Raw genomic sequence first — 20,615 nt, forward strand, 5'->3', positions numbered from 1 at the left:
CATCAGATTCGTCTTGATTGCGCCGGGAAACTCCGCGCTTCTGCGATGTCTTTCGTCAAAAATCTCGACCGGCGTGGCGTTAAGCTCGCGCCGACATAAGCCGTCGCCTTTGGGATTTCACGGCCATCTACCACCTATATACGTATATACACGCGTACGGTTTAAGTCTGTATGTATAACGTGCCGACGGCTATTTCGAATCACGACGGTTTCGTCGCGAGAATAGTAAACCCGCACGAGGAAAATCGCACGGGAAATGGCGGAAAATCATCTCGCACGCGCAGTTGCCAACGTGAAAAGACCACTGAACACATATTATATATTATTATGTTTTATCGTTATATTTACGACCATATAATATTATATATTATATAATATTATACATCCAGAGTTTATGTGGCGGGTTGACTGCAGTGGCAGTTGTTTTCCGACAATTTTAAAGGAGCAAGTGCAGGCGAGTACTGGAGTTAGTGAGAAATCGAAGTACGAAACTGACCTCATCTGAACGAGAATAAATAACATCAACAATAAGTCTTGTATTAAAAGTACAGTAGAGGGGAGGGCAGGTCGTTCAAAAAATTAATTGCCCTATAAAATATTTCATTTCGCCGCGCCACTGCGTATACACGTTATTTCGACTTTTGGCTCAACCCATAATTGTCATCGACTCGCCACCGGCCTCGCACCTGTATAATAATAGTAATAATAATAATAATATAATATGTAGGTACGCGTGAAGAATTATACGCGTAGTATATTAATGCCCACCCGATAGTTTTTTACGGTGACCAATATACCACGGTCACACACTCTTCAGCCTGTGGTGCAGCTGCGTGGTACACTATGCGCGTATATTATGTATATAATGTACATTATGACAGTAATGTAATAGCACATCGTCGCCAGCAAGTACTCGCCGCAATATAATAATAATTGTTGTACGTAATAATATAATAGCGTGGACGAATAACGCGATATCCTCTACGTCTGCATAATATGGGAACACGTTACATGGTAGTATAATATACAGGGTGATTGACCAAACACGCTCACCCCATTTTTTTCTTCGATAACACTGCAGTTGAAAATGTGATTTTTGGAATTTTTAAATATTATATACCTACCAAAAGCCGTATACTAATTATTGTAAGGTCGTCGAGAGTCCCGTGGAGATACAGACTTTTGTTTTTCAAGTGTCGCCCCCTCTTTTTTCTCTCAATTATTTAGCGGATAATGTTTGCGACATTTTAACGTATCGAAATCAAAATTCAAACGATAGTAGTTTTCTTTAACTTTGTGTGAATTAAAAATTACATAAGGATATGTGGGATTTATAGTAATTTATACAAAATGTGGTATAAGACGTTTCATAAATACTATATTCGATGTTGCATTTATTTTATATTTTTGTAAAACCATTTTTAAGGACTGTTATATAATAAAATTATATACATCCTTGATACAATACTGTGGTTTCAAGAACTGAATGCCCACTCGTTTGAAAAACAGAAGTTTCCATCTAGCACATGACACTCCTTAAGCGGTACAAAAATGCTCAAGAAATTTAATATAATTTAGTCAAAGGGTACCACAAGTAAGTATACTTACCTACATTTGGAAATTCAAACAATTAATACCGCCTGAATAGTCAGCAGATGCAAAAACGGGGGTGAGCGTGCTCGGCGAAGCGCCCTGTATAACATATGATATCGTGTACACTACCGGCGGGGTGGGTCGGAGGGGAAAAACACCTGCGCGCGTTAAGACAACAACAGTAGGTAACAGTGTATAATAATATAATAATAACATGACCGCGGGAAACCGGTAACATGGCGGCGGTCCATTGTTCCCCGAAAGCTTTTCCGAGCTCTGCAGCGGAGAGGACGTGTCGGAGGAAAGGGACGTCTGCGAGACGTGTAAACCTATTGCACACGCACACGCACACACACACTCACACTCACTCTCACACGCACACGGACGCCGGTCGACGTCTTACGTGAACCCACACGCGGGACGGTTGACCACACGCAAGCGTTAGCGCGTGTGACCGCAACGCGCAGTGCGAATCCGTCCGTGAAATTGCCATTACCGGCCCCGCGCCCGTGCCCCCCCCCCCTCAACGCCCGTACGCCCTCGGCTTCTTCCTCGACTTCCTCTTCTCCGCAGTTCTCCCGATAGGTCCGTTCTCGGAAATCCGCCGGTCGGTCGTCGACTGCGCTGCCGTTTATATAATAATATTATATCATCATGTCGTACGCGACACGGCGGGCAGCTGCTGCAGCTGTAGCGAGTCGTGTATAGTATGGTCGTCGTGACGTATTTAGGTATTGTACAATACTATAGGTGAGACCCGCCTTGGACACCCTTTCCCCGCGGACCGTGCTGGCCTATATGAGATCGCAATAAACGCTCGCGCGAATTCGACACGCGTATCGAAATTATATCGTATGACCCAGGGCGTAGTTTCTCGGCCTTCGTCGCGACCACCGCGGAACAGCTGAAAAATATTATAATCAGTCGCCCCACGACCCCCCTCAACCCCTCGTAATGAAAGGCTTTTGAACGCACTAAAACAATCTCAAATATCGAATTAATATGCGTTATTGTTTGTTATTAATGTCATTTTTCTACATCGGCGTTTAATTATTTCTGACCGATGCGACCCCCCAGGTCGAGAAACGCTGGTACAACCTATATACTATACTTACTATACGTACATTGTATAATAATATGACCAATAAGTTGTACGTACGCTAACTTTTTTACGCCAAAGCTCTGTCCCTGTGATTTATTATAACTTTAATGGCAAATATGTATACGTCTCTTTGGGAATTTTAATCTTTTCAGGACGAATGGGACGTATGAACTACTACTGTTGTATCGAGTGCTGCAGTTATGCGCGAGATATGAACAATATCACCCTAGTTGTCTCCTGCCAACATCTCACTGTGTGATAATAATTTAGTCTCGTCGACTTTAATCGCTACACTAATCGTGTTCCATTACACAAACCATCAAAAACGCATAGATGTGATAATAACTATTATAAGTAGCGGTTAACGGCAGGCTTCAGACCGATCGGTGTGAAGCTGGTGCAGCCGTACAGGCAACAGTGGAGGTATCGCGGACGTTATTATAGACGCTCGTTACAGAATGTTTGCAGAATGCAAAGACGTGTTTCGTTTTCAGCAGTATCAGCGGATCACACTTGTAAAATATAAATTTTAAATTTATAAACAAATTTACAAAAGAACTCTAACACCGCGGTCGCCCCGCGCATGGTAATTATTATAATTTGACGAAACCGTTTTCAAAATCTTTTTTTTTTTTTTGTATAACGGCCACACAATACAATATCATATATTTCACTCTCGTCGAGAGTACCGCAGCTATCTGTAGTATATTGTGCGAAGGTCTAGGTGAACGCGACATTCAATATATCGAACAATTAATGCAAAACGCAGAACACTCTTCGAGGGGGGGCGAGCAATAAATTTCACACGAGACAGCGAAAAATGTCGAGATGTTTTCAACGCACGCACGCACGTCAATAGGGCGTCTATCCGAATAACGTAATATATTTTATTATACTCACCGGCGTTTGTTTGCCCGGCACTTGACTCCGCTGCACTGCACTTCGATGACGGGAAATTTCTACGAGGACGCGAAAATCAATGTTCAACCTAACGCGTGCACAATATAATAAAATTTGTTATATTGGTTAGAAATATTGTGTAAGTATAATATAATATGATAAGACAATACGAGAATCGACAATTTTTCGAAATTTTTGAACAGCGACGCGTAGGCGCGAGGTGCGACGGTCATCGCGTATATTATAATGATATTGTATAAACGACAATTATTACTGTCACTGATTTGGACATAGCGTAATATTATTATTGTCACACGAGATAATACGGTTTTATGTTTATACCTAGGTCACGACTGCAGTAGGTGGGTGCAGAGGCGCCAAAGTCGTCTTAAATTTATATTCGAATATTATAGCGAAATACTCAAATATATATCGGTGATCAACTATACATTTATACCGCCAAGCCCCGCCCGCAGTATTTCGTATATTTTATTATTATGACGGTGCAGATTTAGATACCTACTCGTTTTAATAGATTTTATTCATACACATGTACAATATTTAATATTTATAATCGATATCCGCTCACGAACGTACAATATAATAATATAGAGACGATAATATTATTATCGTGTGATGAACACAGACATTTTACCTAATTGGAACAATAATTATTATACTCATCGACAGACTCGATCGATTGTCAGGAGCAGCAGGACTATATACTCATTAAAACATTTGCAAAGGTTTTTTTTTTGTTTTCCGTCCGAGGAAAATAACACATGGCGGATTGTTTCGTTAAAACATCACCTATATATCACGACGAGCGGCTAACAATGTCTTCGTAATATAATGCGCGAACCACGCCCGAAACACTAACCAAATAAACTCTGCAGGTTGCAGGAAACATCGGTTTTTCGCATCACGCAAAATATAGGAGCGGCGAGCGACTGCCGATCGATATATTATATTATTATTATATAATATCATCGTAGCCCGCACCGCCAATTACTACAACCACACACGGCCAAAGCCAACATCGTTACCCACCCACACCCTCTCCCCTACCCATATTGTACACATACGCCGTGCAATAACATCGACTACGACGACGACAACAGCAGCAGAAACTTACTTCAGTGGCGATCGCAATAATAATAATAATATACAAAGGCTAGTGGGGTAGGTGTGTTCGCGTATATTGTGCTGCACAACTCACTACAACTGTGTACCGTGTCATACTCGCCCGCCCGGCAAACAATAAATTCGACGACGACGACTACGATAATAATAATAATAATAATAATAGTAATAATTTATAATATCGTCATTTCTCCCGCGGCGGGCGTCTGGAGAATTGGCCACCGAACAAATTGTCAGCTATATCGGTCCCCGGGGCCGGTTGCTGGAAATTATTAACGGCGGCGAAGCGAGTGTGTGTGTGTGTGTACTGTGTATACATCATGTGGGTGTGTGGGTGGTTCTTCCCGACACGCGCGGCGGTCGTCCTGCGGGACCTTGCTGGACTCGGTGCCCGCGTTTTATTATACCTCGTGCGTATTATATTATTATTGTTATTATTATATACGGTGCGAGTTTGGTGTTCGACGGTCTGACGGATAACGATGACGATGATGGTAATAATAATAACATCAAAAAGAAAAATTACACGAAAGAAAGGAAGAAGAAGGAGAAAAAGAAGCAGACGTCGACGTCGACGACGGATAAGGACGACGGACCTGTTGCGACGCAAAATCCTGGCCGCGGGGACGTCCCGTTTTTCAATTTTTACCTTTTTCGTAGCTCGGACCATGTCCGATCAGTCTTATCGACGATCAATTATAATAATACATCGATTATCGGGTCTGAGTGCGTCCTCTCGATTTGCAGCCAAAACGTTAAAGAGATAGAAAGACGATCGGTTATGATACATTTATAGATTTATAATAATTATAGTGCAAACATGTAGAATATTGTGCAATTTTTACGACAACGACTTTGGCAATGGTGGGGAACCCGCATTTTATTTCTACTTGGATAATAACACCTGAGCACGACTTCGACTTGTTTACCGTCAACAACTGCAAGCAGTGAACTGATCCGCGAAATAGTTCCATGACGGACAAGCAGTAGTTATACGTGTTTTTAATTTTAAAAAATGTGCAACTAAATATTATATAGATACTAAAAAAATACCTTTAAAATGAGTACACTCGCCTAAAGTTAAAATGCGTAAAAATAGTAAAATAGCCAAAATAATAAAACAAATAATAATGACATTTTTGAGACGTTCACTTCGGCATGGTGCACCACCCAGGTTATCTTAAATAAACTACGGGTGGGGGGGGGGGGGGGTATCGTTCGGGCTTCGTCAAAAATATGATATTTTTTAACGAGTCGCACTCGGGTGATGCCTTGTTCCGGGCGCACTCGAAAATACACACTGCACACCCGCCGCAGAAGACCGCCAATATGATCGTAATATAATCACACGCGTGGGAGTCTCGAATGAGACAATAACGATCCGATGACATTTCTGTCGAATGAAATATTGTCGTTAATCAGCTCCTATACGGGTTGGATAAAGTGACTTCTGCAATTATGACTAGTGTCCTATATATACCGGTATGTCGTCGTCGGAAGTTCACCACCAGAGGCATAATATATATATTAAATAGGTGAAAAGGATTGATTCTCAAGCTGAGGGAGTCGGTGCAAACGGTTCGGCCGTCTTAGAATAGGTAAGGCTTGAATGACATAATCATATTAGCGTGTAGTACGCGCTTACAGGTTGCTAGAATAACATGTGGGTACGGTTGAACTTGATTAACTCCAAAATCTTTTAACTTGAAATCGTCGATACCTCGAACTTTTCTTTCGAAAATTGTCTTTCGCACACCTCTGCACCTCAAGCTGGCTGTACATGTGTGTAACGAGTGAAATAAAACTTAACTGCGGGGTAACCATATTATCACACCTACCTATGGGATCCATTTCGTTTTCGCGTTTTTCTCTCGTGGATTTTCGGAAACCTTGTCATCATTGATGTGCGAATTCATTAAATTGCATATTCTGTATACAAATATATACGGATGCGAGCTCCGGTCCGCGGCCACTCCAGGCCGGATTGGTATATGATGTCGAACTACAAAAAAAATATTCAAATATAGGATTTTAACGGTACCTTCGACCCGGCACCCACTACAGGGTGTGCACGGGGGACCGCTGCGGTCGCCATACTTGGATCCCCCTGGACCGGCGCCTCTACACCGGGCCGGAAACGTTTTTTTCGGGCCGGAACTCCGATTGTTCAGCGGTTTGTACACCGACTCCTCTCAAAGTTCCGCTTCCTCACGATTTCACCGCAGTAGATACGAGCGCAGTGCAAAGGAAAATGATATTATGCTCGCACACACGTGCAGCACGGGCATAGGTATAAATACTTTTGGCCACCACCGCCGCCGTCGCCGCCGACAGAGCCGGTTTTTTATAATTTTTTTCGCCGGCTCCCGGGCACCGCGCAGTTCGCGCTTTACTATATATATATATATATATAAGCGTACACACACACACGCACAATACGTATATATATACGCCTGCACGGTAAACCTGTTGAAAACCGTTTCGAACACACACCCCGATCGTCGCAATACAATAATGACCTTATATACCCGTTTTTTTTTTTTTTTTTTCTAAACGACTGCCGGACGCTGATTTACGGTAAATGCGTTCAACGCGTGCTTATACCGACGCGATCTCGAACACACGCACACACACATGCGCGACGAGAGGAAGAAAAAACTCGATAATATTCCTGTCGGGGAAAAAAAAAAAAAGAAATCGAGTCCTCGGGACTTTACATATTACCTATACACACACACACACACACACACACACACACACACACACAATTCAACTTGTTACGCGCGTGTAAGACCAAACCCATCGGAGCGCGTACCTATGTGTACGGACGCGAAACGTTTGTGGATAATAATAATAATAATCGTATCGTGGCCTGGTGAGGTGGTTGCACGCTTCGGTCGCCATCGGCCCGTGTCACTATAGTTCCCGGATGGGTGACCGTTTTAGTGACGAATCCTCGACACATGCGCACATGTTCTAACCGGCGACTGATGACCATAGGGGGGACTCGATAGAACAATATCGTTGTACACGCGGGATACGGTCCATTATATCGTACACCTCTATATATTATTATCACTCTTGTTTCGCGACCGAACGGATGGCCGCGCGTGTGTTGGTATAAACCGCGATCGAGACCGGGCGAACCGCGTAGTATACCGATGTATACCTACCCATACTACCTACCCACACTGGCACACTACGCATTTATACACGTCCTGCATAATGTAACATATATAATACAATGGTACGCCGTGGTATATATATCGCGGTTGTGCACGTGACGTACAGTAAGTTGGTGTTATGACCGCTACTATGAGGTCGTGTAATTAAGAAGCGAATTGTGTTGGACCCGTCGGCCGCGGATTGCCTTTCGCTAATCTAATTTTAGCGCTCGTTTTGATTATCGGTCGCCAATAACTATACGTGCTCAGCATGCCGTAAATTAAACGCCGCCGCACGTCTCCTGCAGCTCCTCCTACGACGATCCTCCGCGACCGCGACTCCTCGTACGCCATATAATAATACTATCGGAAACAAAATAATACGACGAATGCGATACTGAGGTACCCCTATAGGTATATATTATCGTCTCCGGATTTGGCACACAGCTCATTTGTAGCTAAAGGGCGTCGAAGCCGCGGCGCGTTTTTGATACTGCGAAAAACGGAAAAAAACGCTCTGTACAGCATATTATAGTCGGATTCCGTCGATTTTCGTTTTTATCGTAAATAAGAGAACATTTTTCAGGGCGGATCAGAGACCTGTTTTCGGTATTATAATATTACTATAGCAAACCAAAATATGCAATTGAACGACGCGCAACATCAATTGTTATTTCTACGGTTATAACGTAGCATATGATATTATGATGACAGTGCGTGTCGAGCGTATAGTATGCACATTAGTATAACGACGGGAAAAAAAAGATCAAAACGGTCATTATCGTGTCGCGATTATCGAAAAGACTTTGGCAATTATTATTGTCTTCGCGGATTATTGTTATTGCTCTAAAACAATAACGACAAATGATATATATATACATATATTATGCGTAACGCGCGCGCGCGAGAGAGCGTTAAGTGAGCGAGGAGTTTTGAACCCCTGCAACACAGCCCGGGGGTTCCATAAACAAATAATTAATCGCACATTAAAAAGGGGGTCGGATGATTGTACGACGTTAATGACGTAAACGTATATAATTATATTATTACACTCGATCGGCACGTAGAGTAATCAATTACTTATTTTATTATTGTACCGGGACGAGCGTACAAGAGTGCCTATTATGACCAACGTACAAGTCCTAGTTGAACGGCACGCCGTCGCGTCTTCTATACTATATATTCGGCCATCGAGCTGTATATATATATATATAATACTATATAACTTATACTAGCCGCGTGCACTCCGTCGCCCGTTAAAAAAGCCGATATTATGATTTAGACTTTGGTCAATAGCTGTAACCAATGGCAACCGTTTACGAACAAAAATCTCAAAACAAGTGAAATGTTTAAAACGTTCGATAAAAAAAAAAAATTTTGGTGCAAATGTACACCCTGCACCCCCCCAAATGACGCCCCTGGTGTGATGGCCAGCTCCTCTACACATTAATGTTATATATATTCGCGATGACGATGACCATATTATTATTGTGTAATATATACGGCGGACGAGATCGGACTCGTGAAAACTACACCCCCTAGGACAGCAGCGGGGCGCCGGGCAACATATTATTATCATTGTTATTAAACGAAAGCCCTTCCCGTTTCCGTATGCAGACAACGGTTTCTAGGTCAAACGCACACACGCACACTGGCGCACGCGCCCAATAAACAGTATAATAATATGAATGTGTGTATGTATTATAATGATATGCGTGTGTGTACATATGATATTGTATATATTAAAATTTATAATGTTTTATGCACTTGCACCGGTTCCGCGCGTACCACCTCCACCACCCGCTCGCCACCCCTCTCCGAACTCTACCCCACCACGATATAATATTATGTATATATACATTATATATATAAATAATATTATTATTATATCCGTCGAATATACGGTCGTGTTGTACATATTATTATATATATACGCGGCCGCGGCAGGTGACCGGGTAGAAGGGGGCCGTGGAGGGGAGAGGGAGAGGGGGCGTTCATTTGAATAAAATTTAAATATCGGCGGCGGCGGACCCGCGCGATCCGCGTAAACCTTACCGTAGGTCAGTTTTGGCCCGACCGCCGCGGTAGTTTAAATATTAATAAATAATAATAATAATATATGTAAATCCATGCGCGCGCGCCCAAACACACGAGACTGCAGCGTACAATTATTTATTTAACGATTTATAATCATAATCGCAATAACCATGTATAGATATGACATTATAATATGATGGTATCCCGTCATCGCAGCGGCCAGTCGCCGCGTTCGTATGCCAGCTGTATGCACAGGGCAGTGATTTTGTCGTAATCGTCGCCGGAGTATGGGCCACCTATATATTGCTATAAAATATATCATCGTTTCGACGTGGCGCGGCTCGCCGAGACGAATAATAATTTTAAACCACTATCAGGTATTACAATATTGTCGTTTATGTATTATTATTGTATTGGGTATACCACGGCGTCGTATATATTACACGGTATACCTAATAACCCGACCCGCGGCCATCGCCGACGATGGATCGTAATAACACTATAATAACGTAAAAAGAAATTGATCGGAAGTTCCACCGCGCTCGTAACAATAATAATATATTCGTCGACGATTGAGTGAGTGACTGGGCCGCTTTTTATCTGAAAATGATTTATTAATGGACATTTTCTTTTTTTTTTTTATTATTTGACAATTTTCTGGAGGGGCTTACACCCATTTGGACGGGGGTCCTGGAGGAGACCTGGATACGCCTCTGTAATATACCATATACACTCGATGCATGCGTTTCGGGGAATTTTTCCGGAGTCTGCGCGCACGAGATATAATAGTAGTTGATGAGTAAAAATCGTTCGACAGTCGTACCTATATATACATGTATACACACGCATATATTATTGTTATAAGGACACACACACACACCTATTTATCTACGCCTACCTACGCGCGGCTTATACTTGGCGTGTAGGCATATATAGGTACCTATTATATTATTATATTATATTGTTGTTTGGTGTGTGTGTGTGTGTGTGTGTGTGTGTGTGTGTGTGTGTACGACAAAGCGCGCGCGGAAGAGCTGCTGCGGGACAACGAGACACGACGAGATCGAGAATCTTTCGATGGTGAAACGACGATAACGCGTTTATATACTGTACGGCTATTAGTTTTACCGCTTTTGAAACCTCCGCGAGATAAACACACTTTAAATGACAAAAAAAAAAAAAAATAAGAAAAAACCCATCACTACCTATACCTACTACGCTTTTTACAAAAACCTGTTTCTCTCTCTTTATAATATATGTTTATGTGTGTGTGTGTGTGTGTGTGTGTGTGTGTATCCTTCGTTATAATATTATATAGGTACCTCTACCAACGGATTATGCTATTATCTTACTAATACATCTATACAGTATACATAATATACAAAGTCAGCCGAGCAAATTTTGTTTTCACGCCAAAGAGTACACATAATACGCACTACATAACGACCCGAATACATCTTTACGTATATATTATTATGTACTCAAACTTGTGAACCGAAAGGCGCACTGAAGAGTGTGTGTACACTGGTTTTTTTTTTTTTTTCGTTACAGCAATTAAAATTGTTTCCCCCGACCGGCTCCGATACGAATCGAAGTTTTTCGAAAAATCGTTCGTGATATGTATCTATAGGAGGCGTCGTCAAACCTAGATGTACAATGACAGTGATATAATATATCTAATATAATATAGTCTTCCACAAAACGTGGAAACGATATATATGATATGATATCACAACAACGCTGAACAGAAATTAAGGACGAAGAAAGATTGGTAAACACTGCAACTAGAAGTTGTCGATCATACTTTATAGCGCAACACTGATCATTATATTTTTATGCCAATATTACGGTTAGTGATTTTAACTATATCGCTTAGTGTTCCGAAATCAACAACTGCAAGTTCCTCTCGGCTCGAAATCAACACGCACGACAAACGCCAAGCACCAGGCCCCAAAATGTGTACAGAACCAACTACCTACGGATTTCTATAACTTCAGTGTGCCGAATACCGAAAAATCCGACATCCTATATTATAATATCATGTTGCATTCCTCGCACCCGGACGGTAAAAAATACACGTGAGTGCGTATGGTGACTGTGCGGACTATAAACTGTGTGATTTATGACGAAGAACCGTCGTACGCACGTACACCGATAAGTTCACATTTCGCGTACACCAAGATGGTATACATATATAGGTACGCGTTAGACATGCTGCAGTTTACGTCGCGTTTTAAAAACGGGACGAGGATGCATCGCGGCTGCAGCAGACGTGCTGCACTTTGCACCCTGATGCAACCGGCAGGGTCGTACGACGTGACGCGCACTACGTATAACAATTCGACCCCCGCAGATAATGATATTGTCGCACTAAACCTCGCAGACGATAATATTGTCGCACTAAACCTCGCGGTTTATACCGCGTGTTACCTATGTAGTACCTACCCACACGTCACGATGGGTACGAGTGGCCGAGCGACGTTCACACCGCGGGATACGCGTCGGGCGAGTGGAACGAGACGAGCGTGAGTGTCATATTGTATACTTACGTTTTTTTTTTTTTTGTACATATATATTCATACCTATAGGTTTGGGTATTCTGACGCCGTCGCAGCGGATTTAATATTGGAGGGTTTCGTAATTACGGGGTTGAGACGCGTCAGGCTTACGAATGCGCATGCGTGTGAGTGTGTAAATCACACACACACACACACGCACACGCGAGTACACGCGTCCGTTATTATAACCGGAACGGACGTACGTCGGACGCGTATTAGCCGTTGGCCGTTTGCTATATTCGATGTGTATACATCACGGGCTGAGATCGTAAAACTCGCGCGCGTACGCTGCGTAATGGGTGTGCACGTTAGAATATAATAATAATATAATATTATGTGGCCATGGGAAATAATGAAATTCGTCGGACCGAATAACGAACGGCAATGTAAAAAACAAAATCATGAAGGAGTACTATGACACCTGCAAGCGCCGACGTCATTTTTACTCTCTTACGAGAGATCCGCAGGTGCTATATTGTATTATCAGTATAATATTATACAAATATGATAACGTGCGGTGCACTAGGTATGATGTGTCTGAAAACCTAAAACGATACGACTTGCTGATCCTCTGCAGGTCAACAACAATTTTGTTACCGTATGGCGAACGAAATCTGTAGAGCCTATTACTAACCTATATGTAACGGAGCACAGTTGTGGTCCGTGACACCGTTACAAACCGCATTAACATACAAATAAATAATAAGTAACTATAATTATAATATTTTCACTTCCAAAGACCACTTTTGAAATCCAAACTCAATCCATCTAATGAACTAAAATATAGTCTTACCATATTGTACAATAGTCGATAATTCGACCAGTTTGGAAATACGGTATTCAGTTATGGGCTTCGGCAAAGCAATCCAAAACCAAAACGCTTTAGGCGTTTTCGTACATCTGCTTACAACTATAGAAATATCTCCTCCTTGGCGTTTCACTAACAAAATCTTCTCAAAAATTGTACTCTTAATCGGTTAGCAAAATGATATTGCTTTATATTACATACCTACCTACTAACTATTAAACTCTCTAATATCCATTAATCAAACAACAATTCTCCATCTCAGCTCCCGGTAACGTACCTACAATCGAAATACAGTTGGCCTAGAGACCAACTAAGATTAAAACAAAACTAATATTTCCTAAAAAAACACCTGGTCGGGTGGCACTGCCTATAAAATAATGCTGACCTCCAGTCAATAACCATTGATATCAAATGTATACTCATTATATACGTATTGAACTGCCTGTATAGATTGCAAATAATTTTAATAAAAAAAAAAGTTATAATATGCTTACAAGACATAATATTATGCTCTATTTTATTATATTATAGTCATCCACGTTTACTTGCACATCATAATATGTTAATACTAAATAAGAGACACGCCGTGTTAACTTCAAGAGGACTGGGCCAATAACTCTGAGCCGGATGGCTCTATTTATGACGGTTAAACGAGTAAGTATTCTTCGAAATCCTATGTCATGTTATTTTTAATTTAAGATTGTGTACTGATGAAATATATCAGCAGGAAATTATTATTTGAACTATATTTTCTGAAGATCCCAAGTCATAATATACGGTTAATATTATAATGAAAACCCGCACCGCAGAATACCTATATAGATATAACCGCTGGTTCCCCGACACCGTTACATACCCATATAAGTGTATAACCGTTAACCCCAAACCGACCATAAGTGGAGCTCGATAAACTTATATTTGGAGAGGCTGAAGCCGCGAAAACGAAGAGCTCTATTTTGCATAAACTTAATTATTTACATGAATAAAGTCATGTTATACACTCGTAGGAAAAATGTAAAATTAACTAGCTTGAATATAATATTATATTATATTATTTCCACGAATATATTATAATAGCAGTATATAGTTTGAATATTAATTAATAGATTTTACGAAAAAATATAAAATAGATATTACGAGTGCCCATTATTCGCGATATCATGTTTAAGCACTCTGTGAATCTTAGGGGGATGTAATTTTATATTTGAGAGGGCTCATTCAGTGTAGTGTGTAGGTACAGTCGTTATATTAGAATACCTACAGTATTGGAATTTATAACTACTGCTAATAAGATACCTCGAAAATCGGTCGAGACAGCTATAAGGAACAACAGACGTGCCAAGCAAGACGAATCCGAAAAACCTGCAGAGGCCAATGTACGTAACTGGTGAAACTTTTCATTTCGTATTTTCCGCCTGAAAACGCACCGTGCGTCTGACCGCATGTGACCGGTCCACGGACATATTATAGCCGGTAGGTATACCTGGTATGCAACACTACAGCTGCCCGCCGTTTTCCCAGCACGTCCACCTCGATATACGTTACAATTATTATTATAATATTATTATATAGAATATAAATTACGAAACGCGCGAGAATAAAATATAATAACATGGCTGGTGAGGTCTGCTGTATACGGAAAACAACAGCTACATAATAATAATAATAATAATAATAATAATCATTCGTGTACCAGTTGATAACAGTAATAATGGTAATTAATTATTTTCGGGCTCCCGAGCGCACAACTCGCCGTGTAGGTACGCTCGGTCTATTATAACCTGTAACGAGTGTAACGTTATAACAACACATTATGATATACGACATTATAATGCGTCGTGTGTTGGGTTCGTATATTTCAAAAAAAAAAAACCCCCCAAAAAAACGTGAGTGCGCCCGGGCGGCGGCGTCCGCAGGTATTCGAAATATTTCCGAGTCGGCCAAAATCCGTGCGCGTCGGCCAGCAGCAGAGGGGTGGCATTCCGTGTGATGATGATGATAATAATAATAATAATAATATCTAAATAGGTAGACGCGATAATAACATACGATATTGTATACCCATAATAATAATAATAATAATAATATTATAATGTGCATTGTATAATATATTATTATCATGGTGCCCATATTATAATACGTGTAATAATATTATATTTACCGTATGGAGGAGAAGGGAAAAAAAACGACAAAGAATTTTAATAACAACGCGGTGTGGGCGGCTGGACCCGCTGCTGGAGATCAATTAACCGAGCCGCGTATCATATATAACTCTAGCCGAGTGGAGGGAGCGGCGGCGGGGGGGGGGGGGGGGGGGCGCGGACGGACCGAAAACCCTTCCGGCTAATCCGCGTGTAATAATTTATCGGGGCGCGCGCGACCCCGGCCCGACGGACCTATGGCCGATGACCACGGGCGACAACGACCACGACCGCGGTCCTGCCGCACCGCGTATAATAATGCCTGTGCGATGCGTTATTATTATTATTATTATTATTATTATTAGGTAGGTACGCCGGTACATAATATTATATACGTGTACAGTGCGACTGCGGGCGTCGCATTATTATTACTGTAGTATGTGCATTGAAATTCGATTTAGTTTTACGTCGCGTTTACGTTTGTTTTCATTTTTTTAATTGTTCCACGAACCCCGCACCTCCGCGCCCCGTGTAACATGTTACGACGTGTGTTATTACTTATTACTTATCTCCATACTATACGGCTGGTAAGCGTCTCAGTCTCAGTACTGCGTACTCAGTCGTGGTTCTCGACGGGTGCGTGTCGCGAACACGCTGTCTGTTATTATAGTGTCGCCGAAAAATGTGTTTATTTACGTCCGTATACTATTGTATACGCGTTCAAAGTTTAAAATGACAATCCCACGTGACGTGCTAATATCCGTGTCGTGCCACAGACGAGAAATCCAATTGTGCGTCATTCTCGATTACATCATGTAATAGATATTTTATAACTGTCGCCTTTTCAAACGCTAAATGGTGAATTATAATATAATATCATAGAGATCCTCGAGTCTCGCGTTTAGTATGTATGGTATGTATTGTGTCCCGTGAGTGACGCGAGCGCGCCTTCAGGATAAGATCCCACCGGGGGCAAGATTTGAGAATAACTCAAAATTACTTGCAACCTATTAATAGTTATAGTGTTATTGATGTGCGGCTATATACAATTAAAGATATCTAGGGGGAAATGGCCCCTTACCCCCTTCCCCTGCGGGCACCCTTGGGGTGATGTATGGATACAGTGTCCGGCGTCGCGGTCGCAACGTTAATAATTCCACGGGACTTGGATTCGTATAATATTTTGGTAATAATAGTGTACCGGTGCAAATCATTGTGGGAGTGCCAAGGATGCACCCTGAATTTTAATGGTAGCACCCTGAAGCCCATGATTATTCTATACAATCGTACCACGTACATGGGTCAAGATACAGTCTCCACTATCGGACTGATCGAGTATTATCCGCATCGAAAGATATAAAATAGGTAGTCGTCAATGATGAAACTGTTTCAAATGAATATGATGAAAACAATCGAAGGTACGCTGTTTTGATTAAATTGCTAGTACAATAATTATTATCACTTGTAATCAAATAAAAATAAATTGTTTCGCATAAAATGTGTTATTATGATTGATTTGAACCTATAATTAATTTGATCGGAGATAGCAAAAGTAACGGAGATGGCTATCAATGTTGAATAAGGAGTGCGAGGGTCACGGGTTTGCTTCCTCCAAAATTCGTATTTTGCCTCGCCCCCCCCCCCCCCTCTCCCCAATATTTTATGGTTATTTGTGCCCACGGTACACACACACGTCCGCGTACCGAGGGTATACGACGTGCAACGTGTCACCGATAATTCACCATACGAAGCTAACTACACAATAATATAATATAATATTATATTATAATTTATATTATTTCAGTCGTATACGGCGACCATAATATTGTATACTAACCCCGAGTTGGTGTAAAACGGACAAAGGACATCTTATATATTTTATTACAGTCGGAACCGACTCGGACGCGGCTACAATTTTAGGACACTATGCGGTTGTCGCTTCCAGTCCCGAAGACGATTTGTTTATGTTTCCGTTTCGTTATAATATGCTTTACGCACACACACACACACATATATATATATACAGAAACAGAGAGGAGAGAGAGAGTACACAGCATATCTGACCATGCGTACACCTATATACCACGATATACCATATCGAACCATCGAATCTCGGTATAAACTGGTTTTCCGTACGGTACGATATTCGTCAATTATACATAGGTACATAAATATATTATATATATATTTAACACGATGCGTTTTTCGTTTTAAAATATTATTATTATATTATGCACTGGAGACTTATAATAATATTGTAATAATACAATATAGGTCCGGATAATATTGTGGAAATTACTTGAAACGGCAAGCGGTTAATATAATATAGGTACGAATATTTAATGTATACCTAGGTACTATATCAAATGACTTACCGCAGTATGAGTAATAAACACAATAATATCGTATACGGGGAGCTCGACGTATGACGCACTCACTATTACCGTAAACTATAACGTTTCTGAAAACATTTATTTCATACACTTAATTTTAAATAGCTAAAAAACGACGTTTTTGGAAAAACATTATATTTTTAAGTTGTTTACCCTCATGAATAACTGCATGTAACGAAGCAGAATATTATTAAGAGCATTGTTGACTTTAAATCGAATTCGATCTGTATAAAAATCAAATTTTAGACAAGTGGTTTTTTAGTGTTGTAACTTATAAGTATTTAAAATATAAATGAGCGGACTAGTGGAACAACAATTTTCGGGATACTCCTGCAGTACCAGTATACCACTCCCCACTCCATTCTAAACTCTAAACAGGTACTAATAACTTACTCGTATATACTACTCGTCCAAAATCAGATTTTTTATCGAAGTATTCCTAAAAAAATTCTGTTTTGGAAAAAAGAATTGAAAATTCACGTCATTGTCATTAAAAAAAAATCTACAATTTAAAAACGATAACGATTAAAAAACATTTTTTTTTTAGAAATATGTATTCTGACTTGAAATTATGTGAGAAAAAAATACTTACGAAAAACGTTAATAGTTTTTAAAATAATGAGACGCGTCTCACGTTGAATGGATCACTCGGTGCAGGTCATATAATATTGTCGTGTGTGCTGCAAAGTTGCAATCCATAAGTGGTATTGCGATTTCTTTTTCCCTTAGTATGGAATTTATTCGTTACACCAACTCAATATTTTATGGTTGTCAGTCTATGAGATTTGGAAGCGTGCAATTATAACGAAAGCGAAAAAAATCGTAAAAGTTAATTTTTAAACTCTGGCCCATCTACTGCATCTTCGTTTCGAATCGTATTATTTATTGCAAAACTCATCATCAACAGCTATTACTCGCACGGCTCGACTTAAATCTGTAAACACCAAAATACCTACTTAAATAGCACGTTTAAAATAAAAAAAACTCGGCTACAACACGTTTTAAATAAAACGTTTCGTTCGCTATAATGTAGGTTAGATGAAAATACGTATATAATACGTTTGAATTGAAGTTTGGCGATAGCAAGTTTTGCACCCAAACCGCATTTTTCTAACTCGTTTTGGCCAAACAAACAATACAGATACCGTAACATTGAATTTTTTTTTCTAATTAAATGACATTTTGAATAGTAGGAATACACGTATAACTCGATTTAATACGAAATTGGTAATATCACGTTTTGAATAATTGAATATCGCAATTAGTAACGACACAATTTTTGTTCAGCTAAATATATACGATGGAATTAACCCCCGACATTTAAAGAAAATTGTGTGCGTTCACGGGTCATAAAATTATTGATGTTACAGACTTTGGTAAAATATGTTATCTCGACCATCACAGAGTACCAGTACCTATAAACAAACATTTATTAACATTTCTTGAACCGCGATTATTCACGAATATATTATAATACCGGTACGACGTGACATAATAGGTGGTGACAACTAACATATAATATAGGTAAGTAATGATGATGATGATGTGCGAGTCGTCTAAGTCTCTAAGATGGTCCATGTATAGGTAATGTGTCAATGTAATATTTACAAAAAAAAACAGTTCCATATGATATAATAATATTGGATAGTCTGTGTTTCGAAAATAGCTGCTGCGATCGGTGGATCGTATACATCTATTAATAGTAATATGCCTGTTGTTCAAACTATCTGCGTACCAGCAGTGATGATAGGTGGCGAATACTTTTGGTTTTTTTTTTTGATATGTTTACCCGCACAAGACGTATCATCGCATTGCAACAGCCGCACAGTGCGTGTTTTGTTTATTTATTTTTATATTTCGTTCGCTATTGTATCGTGTCGAAATAATTAAAACGAAACGGTGTCCCGACCCGTCGCCGCCGTATAATAATATTACGTGTGCCTATATACGTTGTAAAGTCTTACCGCTGTGTACATAATATATTGTTATATTCTTTGCTAGCTGCATGTATACTGTGTGCACGACGATATAAGTATACATAAGTGACTATAATCAATTATTGTTCGTTTTATTGGGTACGTACATCGTAAATTTCAATTCCACTTGGTGCTGCTGCTGCTACTGCAGCATTCACCTGATGAACCGAGGTACATTATAATATTACGTTCGTCGGATTCGTTAACGATATAATAACAGTATAATATGTATTATAATACTCTGCGCGCCGGCGTTCGAATTATTGACGAAAAACTAGCTCGTACAGTATAATATAATACAGATATCACATAATATACATTATATTATTATTATATAGGTAGGTGTAGTAGTGGTGGCGAATTTGATATTCCCAAGCACAAATACACTATCAAGCATAATAATGTATTATAGGTAGTGGCGAGTACGTTTTAAGCGCACGAAACTATCAAACCGGTCACACGCAGTATATATAGGTACAGCGTGTATTACTGTATCGTTTGTTATTTCTTAAACGTTTCCATTTTCGTCGAGCCGCGGTAATAGTATGAAGTTTATATATAAGTAAAAAAAAAAGTACATATACATACCCAATACCCATATACATATATATTATATATTATATGTATTTAGATGCGCGCGGTCGAGACGTCCTTCGTCAAGCTTTCTCTGTCGTATATGTATGTCCATCGCGTGTCCATAGAGGTTTAAGTCGCCCGCGGGTACCCGTTAGATTTTTTACGAATCCGCCGCTCGTTGTTTTTGGCAAAGACGTGATTTTAAATCAAACTATATATATGTT

General features: G+C 40.2%; 1 protein-coding gene across 1 annotated transcript in view; it reads right to left on the minus strand.

Moving 5' to 3' along the window:
- The window catches only part of LOC132950745 (uncharacterized), a 121,415-nt gene extending 114,404 nt beyond the window's left edge, over positions 1–7,011 (minus strand). Inside the window, exons 1-3 of the mRNA XM_061022286.1 lie at positions 6,836–7,011; positions 6,577–6,740; positions 3,596–3,683 (exon numbers count right to left, since the gene is read on the minus strand). Coding sequence (XP_060878269.1) covers positions 3,596–3,683; positions 6,577–6,638 — 150 coding nt within the window. The 5' untranslated portion in view covers positions 6,639–6,740; positions 6,836–7,011. The remainder of the gene's footprint in view (positions 1–3,595; positions 3,684–6,576; positions 6,741–6,835) is intronic.
- Between the last annotated feature and the right edge of the window lie 13,604 nt (positions 7,012–20,615).

This window comes from Metopolophium dirhodum, chromosome 8 (assembly GCF_019925205.1).
Source record: "Metopolophium dirhodum isolate CAU chromosome 8, ASM1992520v1, whole genome shotgun sequence".
In the NCBI taxonomy this organism is placed as follows: Eukaryota; Metazoa; Arthropoda; class Insecta; order Hemiptera; family Aphididae; genus Metopolophium; species Metopolophium dirhodum.